This window comes from Trichomycterus rosablanca, chromosome 13 (genome assembly GCF_030014385.1).
Source record: "Trichomycterus rosablanca isolate fTriRos1 chromosome 13, fTriRos1.hap1, whole genome shotgun sequence".
NCBI lineage: Eukaryota > Metazoa > Chordata > Actinopteri > Siluriformes > Trichomycteridae > Trichomycterus > Trichomycterus rosablanca.
The window spans coordinates 24,268,397-24,291,456 of NC_086000.1; the positions used below are offsets into that span (position 1 = coordinate 24,268,397).

The 23,060-nt window shown below is 40.0% G+C and overlaps 1 protein-coding gene across 1 annotated transcript; it reads left to right on the forward strand.

Annotated features, from left to right (window-relative positions):
* Nucleotides 1–1,321: 1,321 nt before the first annotated feature.
* tmem151bb (transmembrane protein 151Bb) lies at nucleotides 1,322–6,020 on the forward strand. The gene is made up of 2 exons (XM_063007783.1): nucleotides 1,322–1,408; nucleotides 4,590–6,020. Exons 1-2 carry the CDS (start codon nucleotides 1,322–1,324, stop codon nucleotides 5,985–5,987), a joined length of 1,485 nt encoding a protein of 494 aa, XP_062863853.1. The 3' UTR covers nucleotides 5,988–6,020.
* The last annotated feature ends 17,040 nt before the right edge of the window (nucleotides 6,021–23,060 follow it).

Consider the following 23,060-nt stretch of genomic DNA (forward strand, 5'->3'; position numbering starts at 1 on the left):
CTGTGCACGGTGGCTCTGGATGTTTCTACTCCAGACTCAGTCCACTGCTTCCGCAGGTCCCCCAAGGTCTGGAATCGGCCCTTTTCCACAATCTTCCTCAGGGTCCGGTCACCTCTTCTCGTTGTGCAGCGTTTTCTGCCACACTTTTTCCTTCCCACAGACTTCCCACTGAGGTGCCTTGATACAGCACTCTGGGAACAGCCTATTCGTTCAGAAATTTCTTTCTGTGTCTTACCCTCTTGCTTGAGGGTGTCAATGATGGCCTTCTGGACAGCAGTCAGGTCGGCAGTCTTACCCATGATTGCAGTTTTGAGTAATGAACCAGGCTGGGAGTTTTTAAAAGCCTCAGGAATCTTTTGCAGGTGTTTAGAGTTAATTCGTTGATTCAGATGATTAGGTTAATAGCTCGTTTAGAGAACCTTTTCATGATATGCTAATTTTTTGAGATAGGAATTTTGGGTTTTCATGAGCTGTATGCCAAAATCATCAGTATTAAAACAATAAAAGACCTGAAATATTTCAGTTGGTGTGCAATGAATCTAAAATATATGAAAGTTTAATTTTTATCATTACATTATGGAAAATAATGAACTTTATCACAATATGCTAATTTTTTTAGAAGGACCTGTATATATAAAAAAAAGATTTAAGGATAGTATTAGTTTAAATTAAGATAATTTAAGTTAAATTAAGTTTAATATTATACAACTGATTAAAACTGGAAAATACACACTGCAATTGAGTTAATTACATTTGGCCCAATTGTCGACATCTGCTGTCGGCCAAAAGCGTGCAGTCCTCCACCTACTACGCACAAGGTCGTGCACCCCATCCTCCATCCAGCGTGATAACAACTACCTTAAAGGGCTAATAATCCACACTTAATGTGAATAAATCCTACACAAGATGCGTCAAGAGGGTAATCCTGCAATCGTTACTTTAATGGAGTAATGCGTTTTGACGTTTTTCCCCTTTGGCACAGCGATGGCGGCGCACTAAAGCTGCAGCATGAATCTGACCAAGAATAACAATAACAGCATCTACAACCGCGTCTCATCCCTCAGCTTCCCAGCACAAGATCATCCTGTTTCTGTTTCCTCACACACAACATCGTTCCTGTTACCCGTGCTGCATCAGTGATTCGGCTGAAGATGGCATGCTAGAGCAAGATCGGGGAAAGAAATCTGGAGGCGACGCAAGAAGCAAACGAAGGCTAATCAGAAAATTAGTTCAGCACTGAATCGTCGGATTAATTAAGATCGCAGCTGAGCATTAGGATTTGTTGTAATCTCTGATCGGTGATCCGGGTTTATCTGGTATAATGTCCCCGCCAGGGTCGGCTGCGACGGGCAGTGATTGCAGCACTGCGACCGCTGTGGAGGAGGATGCGGATAGCCCGAGAGAAGAGGTAAACATCATCACCACCACCATCATTCTGCAGCATGGACAAACCCCACTTACTACCACAGTAACAGGAAGGGAAAGAAGGGATTTCATTCATGCAATGCATGCATTCTTTACAACCCACCTATTCTATAAAAGTGCAAATGTACACTTGGCGTTTTATTACTGTAAATTCCACTGCTGCAAACGTTAAGCAGACCTGCAGAAATGCATGGTATTGCATTTTATACCAAGGTCGTAATCTGGACAAAGTGGCATTTGGGGTGCAAAAAAACCCAAATACTAAATGCATAATTACTTTAAATACAACATTCGATCTTCACTATCACATGTTAACAGTTTGATCAGGAACAAAGATAAACAGCCATATAGAGGAATGTAATAGTTAAATGTTGGGCCAGGACAAGATGCCAGTAAATATATAAGGGTCATATACACTGATTAGCCATAACATTAAAACCACCTCCTTGTTTATACACTCACTGTCCTTTTTATCAGCTCCACTTATCATATAGAAGCACTTTGTAGTTCTACAATTACTAACTGTAGTTCATCTGTTTCTCTGCATGCTTTGTTAGCCCCCTTTCATGCTGTTCTTCAATGCTCAGGACCCCCACAGGACCACCACAGAGCAGGTATTATTTAGGTGGTGGATGATTCTCAGCACTGCAGCGACACTGACCAGTGTCACACGGATATATTTTTGGTTGGTGGACTATTCTCAGTCCAGCAGTGACAGTGAGGTGTTTCAAAACTCCATCAGTGCTGCTATGTCTGATCCACTCATACCAGCACAACACACACTAACACACCACCACCATTTCAGTGTCACTGCAGTGCTGAGAATGATCCACCACCCAAATAATACCTGCTCTGTAGTGGTCCTGACAATTGAAGAACAGGGTGAAAGGGGCTAAGAAAGTGTTTAGAGAAACAGATGGACTACAGTCAGTAACTGTAGAACTACAACGTGTTTCTATATGATAAGTGGAGCTGATAAAATGGACAGTGAGTGTAGAAACAAGGAGGTGGTTTTTAATGTTATGGCTGATCGGTGTAGATTCTACACAGCTCTGGATTTAATTTATTTACATCTGGATCTTGAAAAAGATATTCCCTTATTGGTGGTGTTGGTGCTTTGATGGTGGTGGTCCATATAGGGCTAGTTTGACTGCAGTCCTTATACAGTACATGGAACAGTGTTCTTTTGTTATGATGTTAAATTTTTTGTGTGTATGTGTTTTGAATTAAAAAAAAGATCCACAAAACACTAAAAACAGGTCTGCTATGAACCAGCACCTGAAAGGAACAATGTCCACAGTCAAGCATGCTTTACACAGAAATGGGCTTAGAGGCTGCTGTGCAAGACAGATAGAAAACATCCCAATTCAGAAACAAATGGTATTAAAACAGAGTGACCTATATGTGATTTGTTTTAGTCATAACAAGAGCCACTCTTCTGTCAAGACTTCTCACAAGACTTTAAAGTATGTCTGTGGAAATTAATGCCAATAATCAAAAGAGCGTTTTTATGGCTGGGCACTGATTTTAGCCAAGGAGGCCTCAACTGATGTTCCAGTTTATTCTAAAGCTGTTCAGTGCACTCTGGTCAGGGAAACCCAGGCCCTTCCTGCTGTGAGATGACAGCATTACCCACTTCACCACTGTGCTGCCCACGATCAATTACATAAATATTTATAACATTTATTTGTGGCAACAGTTTGGAATTCCCTTTTTCTCTTCCAGTAAGATCTTAAAGTTCTCAAAGCAAGGTCCAAAAATACATGGTTTATTGTGTTTGGTGTTGAGACACTTTAGTGGCCGGCACCGAGCCATGACCTTAACCCCATTTAACATCTTTGGAATTAATTAAAAGGTCGATTGCTAGCCAGTCTTCTCATCTAACATAAGTTCCTAATGTCACAAATAATGTATTGATTAAATGTGTGCAAATCCCCACAGACACACTCCCAAATGTTGCAAAAAGCCTTTCCAGATGAGTGAAGGCTGTTATAGCCACAAGGGGGTGGGGAAGGGTTGGACTGCATATTAATGCTCATGTTGTTTAACAAGATCATAGTCAGGTGTCCACTTAGTTATTTTGGCTATGTAGTGTAGTGCACATGGACACATTCTGCCACCCTGTTCAGAATGTGATAGTACACATGTGATAGTATTGCATGCTACTTGTTTAAATGAACATATGAACCCGTGCATCGGAGGGACAATGTCCACAGTCAAGCATGCTTTACATAGATCAGGCTTATAGAGTGCTGTGCAAAAGGGATCCTCTATGTGACTTCTATGTGATTTTTTCAGCCATAACAATAGCCACTCTTCTGTCTAGGCTTCTCATAAGACTTTGAAGTACTTCTGTGGAAGTTTATGCCAATTCAGTCAAAAGAGTGTTTGTATGGCTGGGCACTGATCTTGACTAAGGAAGCCTCAATTTATGTTCCAGTTTATTCCAAAGCTGTTCAGTGAAGCTCTGGTTAGATAATCAAACCCAGGCCATTCCTGCTGTAAGATGACAGCATTACCCTCTTCACCACCGTGCTGCCCACGATCAGTTACATAAATATTTATAACATTTATTTGTGGCAACAGTTTGGAATTCCCTTTTTCTGTTCCAATAAGATCTTAAAGTTCTCAAAGCAAGGTTCAAAAATACATGGTATAATGAGTTTGCTGTTGAGAAATTTCAGTGGTTTTGGTTAAATAGGTACAAATTCCCAGAGACACACTCAAATTTTGCAGAAAGCCTTTCCAGATGATTGAATGAGCTATGAGTTATAGCCACAAGGGGGTGGGGAAGGGTTGGACTGCATATTAATGCTCATGGTGTTTAACAAGATCATAGTCAGGTGTCCACATACTTATTTTGTCTATGTAGTGTAGTGCACATGGATGCATTCTGTCACTCTGTTCAGAATATACACAACACGTGATAGTGTTACATGCTACTTGTTTAAATTAACATATTTAAAGTTAATATTTTGTGTACCAGTTAACTGATTCTGTTACAACCAAGTGAATTATTCAATTTCCATATTTTCTATCATAATTTATTGATTATGCAACACCAGAATTAAGCTTTGAACCATTTTATCTCACTTTATTGTTGTTTGTATGTTGATACTAATATATTTCTATGCATATTCTGTTTTGTCCCTATTTACAAGCAGCAGGTGCCTATAAAACAGACCCTGAGCAAATCTATGTGCAGAGACGTCTTCTGGAAATGCCTCTTGCTCTCCATGCTGATGTATGGATGTATGGGAGCCATGGTGTGGTGCCATGTTACCAAGGTGACCCGACTGAGTTTCGACAGTGCCTACAAAGGGAAGTCGATGGTGTACCATGACAGTCCGTGCTCTGATGGCTACATTTATATCCCCTTGGCATTTCTTATCATGCTGTATGTGGTCTACCTGGTAGAGTGCTGGCACTGCCACGCGAGGAACGAGCTTCAGTACAAGGTGGATGTCGAGGGAATCTATGAACGGGTGCAAAAAATGCAACAGGCCAAACCGTGTATCTGGTGGAAGGCCATTAGCTACCACTACGTGCGGCGAACACGCCAAGTAACCCGCTACCGCAACGGAGATGCCTACACGACCACGCAAGTGTATCACGAAAGAGTAAACACACATGTTGCCGAAGCTGAATATGACTATGGAAACTGTGGTGTAAAAGATGTTTCCAAGCAACTGGTTGGTCTGGATAAGGCAGCTATTACTAAACTGAGGTTCACAAAATGTTTTAGTTTTGCTAATGTAGAGTCTGAGAACTCCTATCTTACTCAGCGGGCGAGGTTCTTCACTGATAACGAGGGACTTGATGATTACATGGAAGCCCGGGAAGGAATGCACCTGAAGAATGTAGACTTCAAGGAGTACATGGTTGCCTTCACAAACCCGGACAACCAACCCTGGTACATCTCGAACTATGTCTTCTGGACGGCTGCCTTCCTCATGTTCTCTTGGCCTCTGAGGGTGCTAACAGAGTACCGCACTGCGTACGCTCATTATCGCATTGAGAAGCTCTTTGGGACGGACTACATCCCAGTCACACCATGTGAAGAGCATCCGTACTGCAGGCGCATACCTAGAGTTAATACCATTGACAGCACAGAGCTAGAATGGCACATCCGGTCCAACCAACAGCTCGTACCTAGCTACTCAGAAGCAGGTCTTATGGATCTTGCACAGCGTCCTGGAGGTTTCAGGCAGAACTGTGAGCGCTGCCACCGCGCCATCAGCAGCTCCTCCGTTTTCTCTCGCAGTGCTTTAAGCATCTGCAACGGAAGTCCTCGCCTTCCCTTTAGTGGAAGCAGGTTCTCATTGGGACGTATGTACGGCTCACGCCGCAGCTGCTTCTGGAGAAGCGGCAGCCTGGGTGAACCTGAGAGCCCGAGCGAGAACACACGATGTCTGTCTGGACATATCACGACTACCGAGGATGACCCTCCAGCCTACCAGGATGCACTCTATTTCCCTGTCCTTATCGTCCACTGCAGCGAGAGCTGCCCCAACCACCGGTCCTTTCACCGCAATGGCTCATGTGTAGAGACCTCCTTATGAGATTCTCTAATGCATCAGTGGTGGATATCTGGAAGAGGTCGATGGATGTAGGTGGAGGATAAATCCATCAAAAATTCTTTAAGCTGAACTGATCCTGTCACTCAGAAATGACAGAATCTGAAAACCAGTATTTGCAGCCCAGTGCTTGTTATGCAAATGGTGCTTTACTTTAAGGCGGACTCTCCACTTATTTCAAATGACACTCTTAAAATGGCTGGTATAAGAAATGTAAAAAAAAAAAACAGTGCTGGGTCCGATGTAAATGGATTAATGGGTGTTTTTTACTTTGGAAATGAAGGAATTTGCTGCTGTATTGGGTAGTAAAGTGTTGTTATAAGCAACTTGCAAGAAACACTTCATATGGTCAGTTGTGTAGCTGTGGTTCTGGTTGTTAAGGAACTGGACTGTTAACCAGAGGGTTAAAGGCTTAAGCCCCACCACCAAGCTGATAATGCCGGGCTCTTGATTACTGGGCCCTGTAGTTGCTTGGATTGTCTGGCGTTTTGATTGTATTTAGCTTTGGATTAAAGCATCTTATATGTTTGTTATTTTGCTGCTTAGTTGCAAAGTCAAGTTTTCATGGATCATTTACACCGATCAGGTATAACATTATGATCACCTTCCTAATATTGTGCTGGTCCCTCTTTTGCTGCCAAAACAGCCCTGACCCATCGAGGCATGGAGTCTGACACCTTATTATCAGAACCAGCATTAACTTCTTAAGCAATTTGAGCTACAGTAGCTCATCTGTTGGATCAGACCACACGGGCCAGCCTTCGCTCCCCACGTGCATCATTGAGCCTGTTGCCAGTTTACCACTGTTCCTTCCTTAGACCACTTTTGATAGATACTGACCACTCCAGACTGGGAACACCCACAAGAACTGCAGTTTTTGAGATGCTCTGACCCAGTTGTCTAGCCATCACAATTAGGCCCTTGTCAGACTCGCTCAAATCCTTACGCTCGCCCATTTTTCCTGCTTCTAACACATCAACTTTGAGGATTAAATGTTCACTTGCTGCTTAATATATCCCACCCACTAACAGATGCCAGGATGAAGAGATAATCAGTGTTATTCATTTTACCTGTCAGTGGTCATAATGCTATGCCTGGTCGGTGTATATGGATATAAAAATGCATCCAAATCCAAACAGCTCAGAATTCAACTTTAATCTGACTAGACTTTTCAGAGTGAATCCATAAAAGCACAAATGAATTGACTCCATAATTCTATTCCTTAATTTTGTTTTTACAGTGAAAAAAGTTCAAAAGCAGCTTTACTTCTTTTGAACATGAACACATTGCACTGCTAATGCAAATTAAATTGGGCACAAAATAAATAATACAAACCAAAAACGCCAAAGCTGGGATTATACTTGATATGATATACTCTCACAGTAGGGTTATTCTGCTAATTATTAAAATTACTTGGGTATTTTTACTTTAATTCACTGCTCACATTCACATTTATTTAAATGCCACAAAATTTGTCAAAAAATAACATTAAACAAGGAGTGGAAAGTCAACCATGGACTGTAAAGACTGTTAGATACATGACTCTCATAATCTAATCTAGTGTTCATATCTCTTCTCTTTCAATTCTCACTTTAAGGAGTGCAGTAAGCTTAGGTCATTCTTTTACAAACCTCATTTCTGAAAAAGTTAAAACATGCAGTAAAATGCAGTAAAAATTATCTGATTTGTTAAAAAATTAAATATTGCCATTGTTTTTAATTTTAAAAATTCAACTTTATTAGATTAATTTAGATGTTGATGCCTGCAACACACTCCAGAAGGTTGGAACAGAGGCAAAATAAAAGTAAAAAGTTTATAGCATTCCATTAGTAACAGGTGAGGGAATCATGATTGTGTAAAAAAGCAGAATCCACCAAAGCAGAAGTATTTTACAACCAATGATGAATTGTGGTTCACTTTGTGCCAAACTTTAGGAGAGAATTGACAGTAGGTTCAAAAAGAACATTTCTCACTGCAAGATTACAAATCATCTGATCTTTCACAATCTACTGTTCATAATATTGTGGAAATATTCAGGGAAGATGAAGAGATCTCAGTCTGTATAAAGCAAAGCCAAAAACCTTTGTTGAATGTGCATGACCTTTGAGCACTCAGGACGACATTGCATGAGAAACTGTCAAACTGTTGTGATAAACATAGCCACATAGGCTTAAGAGTACTTCAGAAAACCATTGCCACTTAACGCAGTCCACCACTGCATCAGGAAATGCAACCTGAAAGCAGTACATCAGTTCTATACATAAACATCACTGAGTTTTCTAGGCATGAGCTCATCTCAGCTGGTTCGAAATACATTGGAAACGTGTGCTGGGGTCAGATGAGTATACGGTTTTTGGGAAAAACGGATACGTTTTCTGTGCCAAAGATAAAAAGAACCATCCAGACTGTTATCAGTGAAAGGTGCAAATGCCAACATATGTCATGGTATGTGCATCAGTTTCCGTAGCAAGGATGACTTATTTGTGGGATTTTAGAGAGAAACGTGCTGCCATCAACGTGACATTATTTTTGATTATTTCTGCAATTAAAAAGCCTTATTAATAGGCCGCTCAGGTGGCACAGTGGTAAAACACGCTAGCACACCAGAGGTGGGATTTCGAATACGTCGTATCAAATGATTATTTGTTGTTCAGGGATGGGAAAGCCAGACCAGGGTTCCTCATAACTGGTGCAATTACGACCTCTGCTGGCGCCTGCATGCAACTTTTTGTGTGGTGCAGGCATCAAATTCTAAATGTGTTTATGTTAACAAAATACAGTGCAGTAGATCAGTGAAAACATTAGAAATCTTTTTCTTTTATCACAATTTTATTACAAAGTGTCCCAACTTTTTCTGAAAATCAATTACAGTGGACCCTTGACTTACGAATTTAATTGGTTCCAAAGGGCTGTTCTTAAGTCCAAATGTTCGTTAGTTAAACCTATTTTTCCCATAAGAAATAATGTAAACAGAATTAATCCATGCCAGACTTCCCAAACCACCCCCATGCCTAACCAATCTAATGTCTTAAATGGTCTTTTTTGTTATAAATACAAGTATATTTTCCTTTAATCTTAAATTATAGAATAGACATTACTGTAATAAACAATAATAAACAACAATACACAGTACAGTACGTGTGCTGTACCATACTTCATAATACATTTCCGTCTTTTTTTATAAAATGTATCTACCAAAAACAACAATAACTCTCATATTTCTCTATTATTTCCTTCTTTATTTCAATAGTATTGAATTTTGTAGGTGTAATTGCACGAAAGAAAGAATACTTTACTGAGCTGAATTCCTTCTTCTCTCTCACTCACTGTCCCCTCTGTCTGATACACTGTGACAGCTACTGGCAGGAGTAATTATACAACACAACAAATGTACAGTAATAGATTTTTAAATTTTCTCACCACTGCGCTTCCTCTGCACATTCTTTGGAGACATTTTAATATTGAATTTTACAAAATATAAAGAAAACACCAGAGAAACGTCCGCTGTCCGAATGTTCGCTCATTGTATATATATATATAGAGAGAGAGAGAGAGACGGTCGGAGTCAACTTGTTCGTGACGTCACGTGTTTCGCGAATTTCTGTTCGTAATCCGAAATTTGTTCGTACGTTAAGTTGAAACAGATCTTAACCCAAAATGTTCGTGTGGTAAACCGTTCCTAACTCAAGGGTCCACTGTATATTTAATTTATTTGTTCTTTAAATACATTTAATTGGGTTACAAAATATGTTTTTAAATGTATTACATATATTACACATAAAAAGCTTCTCATTATTCTAATAAGCTCTTATAATCTAAAATAATTTAGTGTGACAAATGTGCAAAAAACTGAAGGAATCAAAATGGGGCAACTGTTACAGCACTGCATGTTATCACATTCACAGCAATAATCAAACACAATATTGTACTTGTCCTCTGTTAGAACAAATAATTTATTTGCGAGTATTTCTTTGTCTTATTTAAAATTCATAAGTCTAATAGAGGACCAAGCTTACAAAGCAAAAATACGGTACTTCAGTGTGCTTCTGACTTTGGTAAGTTTTGTTTCGCTGGATTTTTAAAAATCTTTTGAACTAAATGACCTGTGTTTAACAAGAATGTTGTTAAGGTATCTCGTAAGTGAAAGAGATGTACAGTATATCAGAACATTTATGGATTACACTCATGTAATGTATTGTATACAAGAAATTAATCTGTTGTGTGTAATTTTAATGTCATGTAAGTTGATATTATGGCATGGTATGATATTACAAACATACAGTCTGTTATTGCTCTGTATACTCCAGTAAATATCTGACTAAATATTCTACATTTCAGGCTATGCAACAATGAACTGTATATTCAACTACAGCTAGAATGTATGACTGTTGTACCTTTTCTAAATGATTGTACATAACAGAATTGAACCTAGGTGGTGCATTGGGTAGCACTGTTGCTTCATAGCAAAAACGTTCTGGGTTCAATACTTTCTGTATGGAGTTTGCATGTTCTCCCTGTGTCTGTGTGGGTTTCCTCCAGGTCCTCCGGTTTCCTCCCACAAGCCCAAAGACATGCAGTCAGGCCAATTAGAGCTACTAGAAATTCCCCTAAATGTGATTGGGTGTGTGTTTGCCCTGCGATGGACTGGCAGCCTTTTGCCCAATCTAATGCAACCCTGCCCAGGATGAAGCAGTGGTAAAACATACAATGAATGAATAAATAAATGAAAATAATGGAGAGACACTTTAAACATTTTGATTTTGCTTCTTTTAATTTCTTCAATTATTGAAAATTCTGTCTACTTTTAACTGAAACAGTATCTTGTAATGCCACTTGATGTAGCATTAGTAAACTCATATAGTATATACTTTCAGCTCCTTGCCTGTGGTGTCTAAAAGCAGTTAAAATTATAAAGTGATACTTTTTTTCTATTGTGTAAACATGCTGTATTACAAGTTTACTGATTTCACTGAGAAATTACACACAATGTTGCCTTTATGTAGCACAAACATACAATAATTTAACTGGTGACAATATAAGCAACTCTCAATAAATCATGTAAAAATGAAATGTGTGATTTTGTAAATGAACAAAGTCCACATGGGAAACTTAAATATGGGGGTAGTTAGTATTCAGTCTAAACTAGGGATGTAACGATACACTCTATCCACGATGCGATACGATTCACGATACTGGGTTCACGATACGATTTTTTCCCGGTTTTTTAAAATGAAATTGAAGACAAATTATGACAAAGTTTCCTTTTATTATTTCTCTTTATATATATATATATAAAGAGAAATAATAAAAGAAAACTTTGTCATATATATATACAGGGGTTGGACAAAATAACTGAAACACCTGGTTTTAGACCACAATAATTTATTAGTATGGTGTAGGGCCTCCTTTTGCGGCCAATACAGCGTCAATTCGTCTTGGAAATGACATATACAAGTCCTACACAGTGGTCAGAGGGATTTTAAGCCATTCTTCTTGCAGGATAGTGGCCAGGTCACTACGTGATGCTGGTGGAGGAAAACGTTTCCTGACTCGCTTCTCCAAAACACCCCAAAGTGGCTCAATAATATTTAGATCTGGTGACTGTGCAGGCCATGGGAGATGTTCAACTTTACTTTCATGTTCATCAAACCAATCTTTCACCAGTCTTGCTGTGTGTATTGGTGCATTGTCAACCTGATACACGGCACCGCCATTGGATGCACATGGTCCTCCAGAATGGTTCGGTAGTCCTTGGCAGTGACGCGCCCATCTAGCACAAGTATTGGGCCAAGGGAATGCCATGATATGGCAGCCCAAACCATCACTGATCCACCCCCATGCTTCACTCTGGGCATGCAACAGTCTGGGTGGTACGCTTCTTTGGGGCTTCTCCACACCGTAACTCTCCCGGATGTGGGGAAAACAGTAAAGGTGGACTCATCAGAGAACAATACATGTTTCACATTGTCCACAGCCCAAGATTTGCGCTCCTTGCACCATTGAAACCGACGTTTGGCATTGGCACGAGTGACCAAAGGTTTGGCTATAGCAGCCCGGCCGTGTATATTGACCCTGTGGAGCTCCCGACGGACAGTTCTGGTGGAAACAGGAGAGTTGAGGTGCACATTTAATTCTGCCGTGATTTGGGCAGCCGTGGTTTGATGTTTTTTGGATACAATCCGGGTTAGCACCCGAACATCCCTTTCAGACAGCTTCCTCTTGCATCCACAGTTAATCCTGTTGGATGTGGTTTGTCCTTCTTGGTGGTATGCTGACATTACCCTGGATACCGTGGCTCTTGATACATCACAAAGACTTGCTGTCTTGGTCACAGATGCGCCAGCAAGACGTGCACCAACAATTTGTCCTCTCTTGAACTCTGGTATGTCACCCATAATGTTGTGTGCATTGAAATATTTTGAGCAAAACTGTGCTCTTACCCTGCTAATTGAACCTTCACACTCTGCTCTTACTGGTGCAATGTGCAATTAATGAAGATTGGCCACCAGACTGGTCCAATTTAGCCATGAAACCTCCCACACTAAAATGACAGGTGTTTCAGTTATTTTGTCCAACCCCTGTATATATATATATATATACTGTATATACAGTGTATCACAAAATTGAGTACACCCCTCACATTTCTGCAAATATTTCATTATATCTTTTCATGGGACAACACTATAGACATGAAACTTGGATGTAACTTAGAGTAGTCAGTGTACAGCTTGTATAGCAGTGTAGATTTACTGTCTTCTGAAAATAACTCAACACACAGCCATTAATGTCTAAATAGCTGCAACATAAGTGAGTACACCCCACAGTGAACATGTCCAAATTGTGCCCAAATGTGTCGTTGTCCCTCCCTGGTGTCATGTGTCAAGGTCCCAGGTGTAAATGGGGAGCAGGGCTGTTAAATTTGGTGTTTTGGGTACAATTCTCTCATACTGGCCACTGGATATTCAACATGGCACCTCATGGCAAAGAACTCTCTGAGGATGTGAGAAATAGAATTGTTGCTCTCCACAAAGATGGCCTGGGCTATAAGAAGATTGCTAACACCCTGAAACTGAGCTACAGCATGGTGGCCAAGGTCATACAGCGGTTTTCCAGGACAGGTTCCACTCGGGAACAGGCTTCGCCAGGGTCGACCAAAGAAGTTGAGTCCACGTGTTCGGCATCATATCCAGAGGTTGGCTTTAAAAAATAGACACATGAGTGCTGCCAGCATTGCTGCAGAGGTTGAAGACGTGGGAGGTCAGCCTGTCAGTGCTCAGACCATACGCCGCACACTGCATCAACTCGGTCTGCATGGTCGTCATCCCAGAAGGAAGCTGACGCACAAGAAAGCCCGCAAACAGTTTGCTGAAGACAAGCAGTCCAAGAACATGGATTACTGGAATGCCCTGTGGTCTGACGAGACCAAGATAAACTTGTTTGGCTCAGATGGTGTCCAGCATGTGTGGCGGCGCCCTGGTGAGAAGTACCAAGACAACTGTATCTTGCCTACAGTCAAGCATGGTGGTGGTAGCATCATGGTCTTGGGCTGCATGAGTGTTGCTGGCACTGGGGAGCTGCAGTTCATTGAGGGAAACATGAATTCCAACATGTACTGTGACATTCTGAAACAGAGCATGATCCCCTCCCTTCGAAAACTGGGCCTCATGGCAGTTTTCCAACAGGATAACGACCCCAAACACAACCTCCAAGATGACAACTGCCTTGCTGAGGAAGCTGAAGGTAAAGGTGATGGACTAAACCCAATTGAGCACCTGTGGCGCATCCTCAAGTGGAAGGTGGAGGAGTTCAAGGTGTCTAACATCCACCAGCTCTGTGATGTCATCATGGAGGAGTGGAAGAGGATTCCAGTAGCAACCTGTGCAGCTCTGGTGAATTCCATGCCCAGGAGGGTTAAGGCAGTGCTGGATAATAATGGTGGTCACACAAAATATTGACACTTTGGGCACAATTTGGACATGTTCACTGTGGGGTGTACTCACTTATGTTGCCAGCTATTTAGACATTAATGGCTGTGTGTTGAGTTATTTTCAGAAGACAGTAAATCTACACTGCTATACAAGCTGTACACTGACTACTCTAAGTTATATCCAAGTTTCATGTCTATAGTGTTGTCCCATGAAAAGATATAATAAAATATTTGCAGAAATGTGAGGGGTGTACTCACTTTTGTGATACACTGTATATATATATATATATATATATTGTTTATGTATTTTCTCCCCTTTTTCTCCCTTTTTAGCGCATCCAATTGCCCGATTGCATCATGCTTCCTCTCCACCAATGCCGATCCCTGCTCTGATTGAGGAGAACGAAGCTAACCCATGCCTTCTCCGACACGTGGGCAGCATGCCGTATGCAGCTCAGCATTGGGTACAGAGAGACACACACCGAGAGCACTCTTTTCTCATCTCTGTGCAGGCGCCATCAATCAGCCAGCAGAGGTCGTAATTGCACCAGTCATGAAAGAGAGAGACCCCATTCGGCTTAGTCCCGCCCATATCTGAACAACAGGCCAATCGTTGTTTATGTGGCCGCTCAGCCTTAGCTGGCAGGCAGAGCTGAGACTCAATATGATGTATTCGAGATCCCAGCTCTGGTTCCAGCGTGTGTTTTTACCGCCGTGCCACCTGAGCAGCCTCTTTTATTATGCTTATGCTTTTATTATTGCTTATCTTTTATTTATCTAAATAATGAATTCCTTTTTATTTCTGAGGTATGTACAAACTATGCCAAATAATGCTTATTGTGTAAAAAAACTAATGAAATTTTAAAACAAATCCAACGTTATATAAATAAATGAATAATACAAATAAAGAAAGTATCCTCACGTGAATACATTTGGCTGGAAAATCTCCTACCTGGCGACTTTGTGAAGTGCCGTCAACCAGGCGAGGTGAATAGCGCCATTGCCCTCTGCTGTTTAAAGTGAATATCGATTCATCTTAAATGAATAACTGATTCAAATCGTGGCACTTGTGCACCGATTTTTAACTGATGTCTGGTGCATCGTTACATCCCTAGTCTAAACTAACACATACAATGTCTTTTGATTTCCTGTTTGTAAATATGACAAACAATATAATTAGGGAAAATATTACAAGGGTTCTTCAAAAAGTTTCTGCACTTTTTTAACTCTATTTATTAAGAATTTTAAAAACAAATGACATCACTTTTCTACATAGTCACCTTCTGATGCATTTTTCCCAGCGTCAAACTAACTTTTGTTTTTGGTTGAGAGCATAGCCACTGATGTACCGTTGCTTTCACATCATCATAACATGAAAATCTTCATCCTCTTGAAGCTTCTTTGAGCATTCAAAAAGGTGGAATAAGAGTGCGGCCGCTCAGGTGGTGCAGCGGTAAAAACACACTCTGGAACCAGAGCTGGGATCTCGAATACATCGTATCGAATTTCAGCTCTGCCTACCGGCTAAGGCTGAGCGACCACATGAACTGGCGGGGCTAAGCCGGATGGGGTCTCTCTCCCATGACTGGTGCAATTACGACCTCTGCTGGCTGATTGATGGCGCCTGCACAGAGATGAGAAAAGAATGCTTTCAGGGTGTGTCTCTCCATACACAACGCTGAGCTGCACTGCACTCGTCAAAGTGCAGGTGATAAGATGCATACGGCATGCTGCCCATGTGTCGGAGGGGGCGTGGGTTAGCTTTGTTCTCCTCAATCAGAGCAGGGATCGGCATTGGTGGAGAGGAAGCATGCCGCAATCGGGCAATTGGACGCGCTAAAAGGGAGAAAAAGGGGAGAAAATGTTTTTTTTTTGTTTGTTTTTTTAAAGTTAGGAAACTTTTTGAAGATCCCTAGTACCATTAGCACTTGTCATTCATAATTTAACAAATCATTGGTAAATCATTTGTAGGTTACATGGTGGATCATTTTTGCCCTGTTCCTGTTGGCAAATTATATCTATGCAAGCACTGTCATCTTCTTTAGAAACTAGTCTTCAGTTATTTTTGACTTTGTTTCACTAAAAATACTATTAAATAAAAAACTTTAATCAACTTCTTCAATTAACATAAAATTCAAGTATTGTAAACTGCTGGCAGAAACACTATTCACCACATGTGAAAAGTACTGAATGTTTAGCGAAATAACAAATATCAGAAACTAAAATCTCTCATTCACAAACATATTTAGAACCTATATTCAGTACTTGGCAGCAAAAGCAGCAAGTCTCCTTGAGAACATGTCTACAAAACCCATTCTTCATGGCAGCTGCTCTCAACTTCTGTCAAATTTGATGGTTAATGTCTGTGACCTGTCATCTTCAGGTCTCTCCACAGACGCTGACGATCAGTAACGTGTATCCACCAGCAGTAGGCAGTGTAGGATTTCAGTATTTTGAGAAATTAAATTTGAAAAGATAAAATCAAATTATTTAAAATAAAGAAAAAAACCATAAAAATACGGGACTAAATACATGTAGGTTCAAAATAACATCAGGTAACAGTAATTACATGATTCTTTAACTAGGCCATCATTTAAAAAATCTGTTCTAGTTTAGCATTCAAGTGGGAAATTAAATATATAATACTTTCTTTATCTATACACCCATTTTGATTTTAAATAAGGTTAACATGTTTTTGCTTATTGTGAAGTGTTAAACACCCTATCCTATTAATTGTTGTGTGATGTAGCTGTAGTTCTTTTTATACTGTAAATCAATGTAATCTCCAACAGATGGCGCTGTGCACCCAGAAATAAATAATTAGTTAAACAAACTGTACACCGATCAGCCATAACATTAAAACCACCTCCTTGTTTCTACACACATTGTTCATTTTATCAGCTCCACTTACCATAAACAAGCACTTTGTAGTTTTACAATTACTGACTGTAGTCCATCTATTTCTCTGCATGCTTTGTTAGCCCCCTTTCATGCTGTTCTTCAATGGTCAGGACTCTCCCAGGACCACCACAGAGTAGGTATTATTTGGGTGGTGGATCATTCTCAGCACTGCAGTGACACTGACATGGTGGTGGTGTGTTAGTGTGTGTTGTGCTGGTATGAGTGGATCAGACACAGCAATGCTGATGGAGTTTTTGAACACCTCACTGTCACTGCTGGACTGAGAATAGTCCGCCAACCAAAAATATCCAGCCAACAGCGCCCCATGGGCAGCATCCTCTGACCACTGACGAAGGTCTAGAAGATGACCAACTCAAACAGCAGCAATAGATGAGCGATCGTCTCTGACTTTACATCTACAAGGTGAACCAACTAGGTAGGAGTGTCTAATAGAGTGTACAGTGAGTGGACACGGTATTTAAAAACTCCAGGAGTGCTGCTGTGTCTGATCCACTCATACCAGCACAACACACACTAACACACCACCACCATGTCAGTGTCACTGCAGTGCTGAGAATGACCCACCACCCAAATAATACCTGCTGTGGTGGTCCTGTGGGGGCCCTGACCATTGAAGAACAGGGTAAAAGCAGGCTAAAGAAGTATGTAGAGAAACAGATGGACTACAGTCAGTAATTGTAGAACTACAAAGTGCTTCTATATGGTAAGTGGAGCTGATAAAATGGACAATGTGTGTAGAAACAAGAAGGTGGTTTGTTTTAATGTTATGGCTGATCAGTGTATATAGTAATAATAATATTAATAATGAACAAAATTACTTTTTCTCTTAAAATATGTTTAGTAACAATAAGTTGTTATTGCAAAGGCCTCAGTGGTTCCTTAGAGCTTAAACCAATGAACACTTAGATCAAAAGTTATTGACATCTTTCTCCTTCCTGACCAGTAAGTGCTGTGCATCAGATCATGTACCGCTTTCATTACCCATGTTAGCCTGAGATCACTGAGCTGTGTGAATTATTCATGCCTGCTGCTCAGCTTTTTACTGCTAAGGGAACAATAAGGGCTGTGGTAAAACACACAGAAATACATGGTAAGGCAAGGCAAGGCAAGTTTATTTGTATAGCACCTTTCATACACAGTGGCAATTCAAAGTGCTTTACATAAGGGAAAAAAACCTCCGCACCTTCTTTTCTTTCTTATTCTGTTTCCACAGCTGAACAAAGTTTTCAAGGAATTTGTTAGATAGGTGGAGTACCAAAAGAAGACCCACACAGACACCAAAACTAGTGGTGTGCGATTCTGCAAAATTTGGTATCGATCCGATACAAAGTAAATACAGGGCCAGTAGTGCCAATATCGATACCGATACCGATACTTATTATAATTAGTATCGATAATAATTAAGGTAGATGCATCTTCAAATTGCTAAATCTGAATGAATTTTCATGACCTTTAAGTGTATTATTGTAATACATAAATTTTTTGTAAGTAGCTGCTCTCAGTATGTTTGTAGATGAATTCAGTTGTTTAAAGCGGTCAGATTTCTTGTTTCTGGTGCTTTACTTTCTCACAACGTTACCATCATGGCGTATCACCACCAAGCGGCATAGTTGTGTTTGCTGGGTGAATAAATTTGTACATTTTTAATAGTGACCGAATATACTGTATGTGTCCTTGTTAATTTTAAATAAAAAATCGATGCTGTTCTGTTTACATTTATAAGCACAAAGTCAAAAGAAAAGAGCTCTCATTCACCAAAACATGGAATAAGAGCCTCACTTTGCATGCTCCGTAAGGTGCGTAAAACACAATCATGGCCAATATACTGTAGTATCTTCAATTCACCTCACTTGCATGTCTTTGGACTGTGGGAGGAAACCGGAGCTCCCGAAGGAAACCCACGCAGACACAGGGAGAGCATGCAAACTCCACACAGAAAGGACCCAGACCGCCCCACCTGGGGATCGAACCCAGGACCTTCTTGCTGTGAGGCGACAGTGCTACCCACTAAACATATAAATAAAGCTAGTTTGACTTCATGAAACTACATGGAACAGTAGTCTAACGGCAGGGTTGGGGAAAAAAACCAAACTGTCACACAAAATGAGTCCAGATGATCAGTTACCAAGTTTGTGTTGATATTCTGCCATATCTGTTTTTCCTCTGTCTTCTTTACACTTCAATGTCATTGCCTCATTGCTACAAGTTGTGCTGCCTTGTTATAAAGCAATTTTCAGTAAAGTTAGCTTTGTTCTACAATCAAGCACACCATCTGCTTTGGCATCCATATAAATCCAAGAGAGTATTTAACTGCTCCTGGCTCATGCTGTAATGGAACAGGGGGAAACTGGGGAACCTGACAGAAATGAGACACTGACAGTTTGCTAGAACAAGATGAATAAAGGAAGACTCACAAATCTGCACAATAACAACATTTCATGATAAGAATTTTTAACAATTCATGTTGCATTACTCAACTTTCAGCTTAGTAAATGCCCTGGATGCCAAGTATGGCCTGTAGTGATGCTATTTATACATTTATACACCGATCCATAACCATAACATTAAAACCACCTCTTTGTTTCTACACACATTGTCCATTTTATCAGCTCCACTTACCATATAGAAGCACTTTGTAGTTTTACAATTACCGACTGTAGTCCATCTGTTTCTCTGCATGCTTTCATGCTGTTCTTCAATGGTCAGGATTCTCCCAGGACCACTACAGAGTAGGTATTATTTGGGTGGTGGATCATTCTCAGCACTGCAGTGACACTGACATTGTGGTGGTGTGTTAGTGGGTGGATAAGACACAGCAGCGCTGATGGAGTTTTTAAATACCATGTCACTGTCACTGCTGGACTGAGAATAGTCCACCAACCAAAAATATCCAGCCAAGAGTGCCTCGTTGGTAGCGTCCCGTGACCACTGATGAAGGTCTAGAAGATGACTCAAACTCAAACAGCAGCAATAGATGAGCGATCGTCTTCGACTTGTCACATCTACTAGGTAAACCAACTAGGTAGGAGTGTCTAAAAATACAGTGAGTGGACACAGTATTTAAAAACTCCAGCAGCGCTGCTGTGTCTGATCCACTCATACCTGCTGTGGATACCTGATTGTGTTTGAGAAGGGTATATTTCTGCTTACGTGCCCTCTGGAGCATGTGCAGTCCTAACGGACCCCTTCTTTACGCCCGTGCTTCTGCACAGATGTCTCTATCCACTAGCCAGGGTCCTTGCACAGCGTTTGAAGACGCCACCCACTTAGTCCAGTCATCCTACCCAGTAGACACGGTGACTAATTTGTATCTGCTACAGGCACTGCCAGTTGTGCCTGCTAGATGGTGCCCAGCCGAGCGGTAACAGAGCCGAGATTTGAACCGGGGTGTTTAAAATCTCAGTGCTGGTGTGCTAATGGAATATTCCGCTGCGCCACCTCGGCACCCACTGTGTTATTTTTTATTTATTTAAAATTATTGCTTGTGCTATTAGGACTATTATGTTCTATTATTTAAAAGTGATGCAAAAATAGCTCTTATTTAAATAACGCACTAATTAATTAGACTATTTAGTATACTTAGTATTTGCAAGGTTGTATGAAAAATGCTGGCTTTGCTTATAGCTGTTTTAAATGTATTTCTTTGTAGTAAAAGCTTTTCTCAGCAAAATTTTCAGTTACAGCACTGCTTTATTAACTTTACACCATAAAGTTTAAAAGCCACCTGAGTAAAAGGTTTTGATTTCTAAAACTGACCCCAAATTATATGCCTACAGCATCCAAAACAAACATCAAACCACTCAATGCGTCATTTTATTTTAGCATACACGTATTTGCTGATGCTGTATCAGATTCAATAAGCAGGTTGGCCAGTAGGCTTTTTAAGGCCAAACTCCATGGCAGATGCAGGGCATCCGTTTATAACTTGTGAAAATCTGCTGCGCTGGACAAATGGTAAGCCAGGTCAGAGGATGAGGAGATGTCCTGTGTCCTGGTCAGCGCTCCTGCTGACAGAACTGCAGCTCAAAGCTTTCTAGCAAGATTAATGAACATCAATACTTACCAAACTCACAAAAACTGCAACCTACAAACGTTCCTGTTTTAACAACTGCAGGACCTAGAAAAACATTTAAAGAAGAAGTAACTGTACAGGCTACATCTAATCAAACCTCATTTACAATTTACAACTCAGAAATGAAAAATAATTATAGAACTAAACTTTCTATGATACAGTACATAACCAAGAGTATTTAGTATGCATTATAGCCTTGTTCTAGTTAAATTAAAATAAACTTGTTCCTGCTTTTCTGCCTCCTCAGCCACTCTGTAAAACGCTTACCACTAGATTCTAAGGGAAGACTGTAAAGATTAAATTCCTTGTAGCCCTAAACCATTAATGAGGTCCTAAACTTGCTGAAAGCAGTTGATGTCAAGTATTTGTGCAGGTCAGTCATGCTTTCACTGACAGCTTAGAAAACCATTTCTGTTTGCATCTCATTGAAGTTCGCTGAAGTTTATAGAATTGTGGAAGCACACAACTCTCTACAGTGTGACTGTATGCGGCAGCATTTAAATTTCCATTTACTGGAACCACCCAGTGTAATTTGTAAAAGCAGCCCCAAAACATTATTAATTTTCTACACCACTTATGAATTGGTCACATTCTGTTGGTATTAAGATTTTTCTTACCAATGGTGCACTTTGCATCCATTAAGCTAATGTTTGGCATTTTGGATGGTAATTTTAGGATGTATCATATTCTCATATTTTGGAACATTGCAGTGAATGTCCAGGCACATTTAATTGTATTATTTACAGACTTTAGCACTTGCTTGTCCTTTTTCTTCTTTTGCTTACATGGCTTATGGCTGAGCTGACTTTGTAGACATCTGTACAAACAGTTAATAAATACGAGAGATCTTCAAAAAGTTTCCACACTTTTATATTTTCCTTGAAAACGGTGAGGGTGAGAGGAGTAGTAATTGTCGTGTCTGAGACACTGAGAAAGAACTTATAGTCCGAATTTAGCACCATCTGATTTTCACCTTTTTAGACACTTAAAGAAGCTTTAAGGGGAAGAAGATTTTCATGTGATGATGATGTAAAAGCAGCGGTGCATCAGTGACTACGTGCACAACCAAAAACATTTTTTGCTGATGGCATTAAAAAGTTGGTATGACGCTGGGAGAAATGCAGCAGAAGGTGACTATTTAGAAAAGTGATGTAATTTGTTTTTGAAATTCTTAATAAATAGAGTTAAAAAAATATAATGCGGATACTTTTTGAAAAACCTTTGTAGCTCCAGCAGGACAGACATTTAAAAAGTTATCTTTTTTCAAGGGTGACATCCTATTACAGTTTCATATTAAGTCAGTTTGCTCTTCAGTACAGCCAGTTCCTCTGGTGAAGATTAATGTTATGCACCTGTTAGAAATGGGTGTGGCTTAAATAACTAAACCCAGTAAATAAAACAGTATATCATGTGTAAACATAATGACCATCTCATTTAATCCTGTCTTTTATTACTTTTGCATAGAAGATAGCAGTATGCAGTTACGCTTAATTTTTTTTTGCTCATACAGATTTTTATTCTGACACATGGATATTTGAATCAAGACATTTCAAAGAAAACATTTAAACTATATCCGTGGTCTTAAGAAAATGTTTAGAATTTATTCTGCAGATTAAGTACTGCAGTGCTGTGTGCACTCTGCATTTACAGACACTTTGAAGTTGCTAATGAATGTAAATTATTATTTCACTTTTCTCTAATGATGCTGTGGGTCATTATCACATGAAAGAAAATATACATTACTGCTTGGCTTGCAGTTTGAGAGGTTTGTAAAAAAAAATCTACCAAGCTCAAAAACATGGTTTTAAAATAGTAACCTCTACTTAGATGTCTCATTTTAATTGAAGTAAATTTACATTTACAAATTCACGCAACTAGTAATCTCATCTGATTATGAGGCAATTAATTAGCAGGTCTGTTAGCTACAGCCTTCTTTTAGTTAACAGTTAATTAGCCAGGCTGCTCGCCTCTAGCCTATTAACTATCCTTGCTAAAATCTCTGGTTTTAGCAGGTAAACAGGTTTACCAGGCCATGCTTCTCTGGTTTGATGGGTATGAAGGTGGTTTTCTCATACCTGTGGTCAGACTGGTACTAGCTGTTTAGTCTTTTTAAGCTGGTTTCACTAAACACTTTATT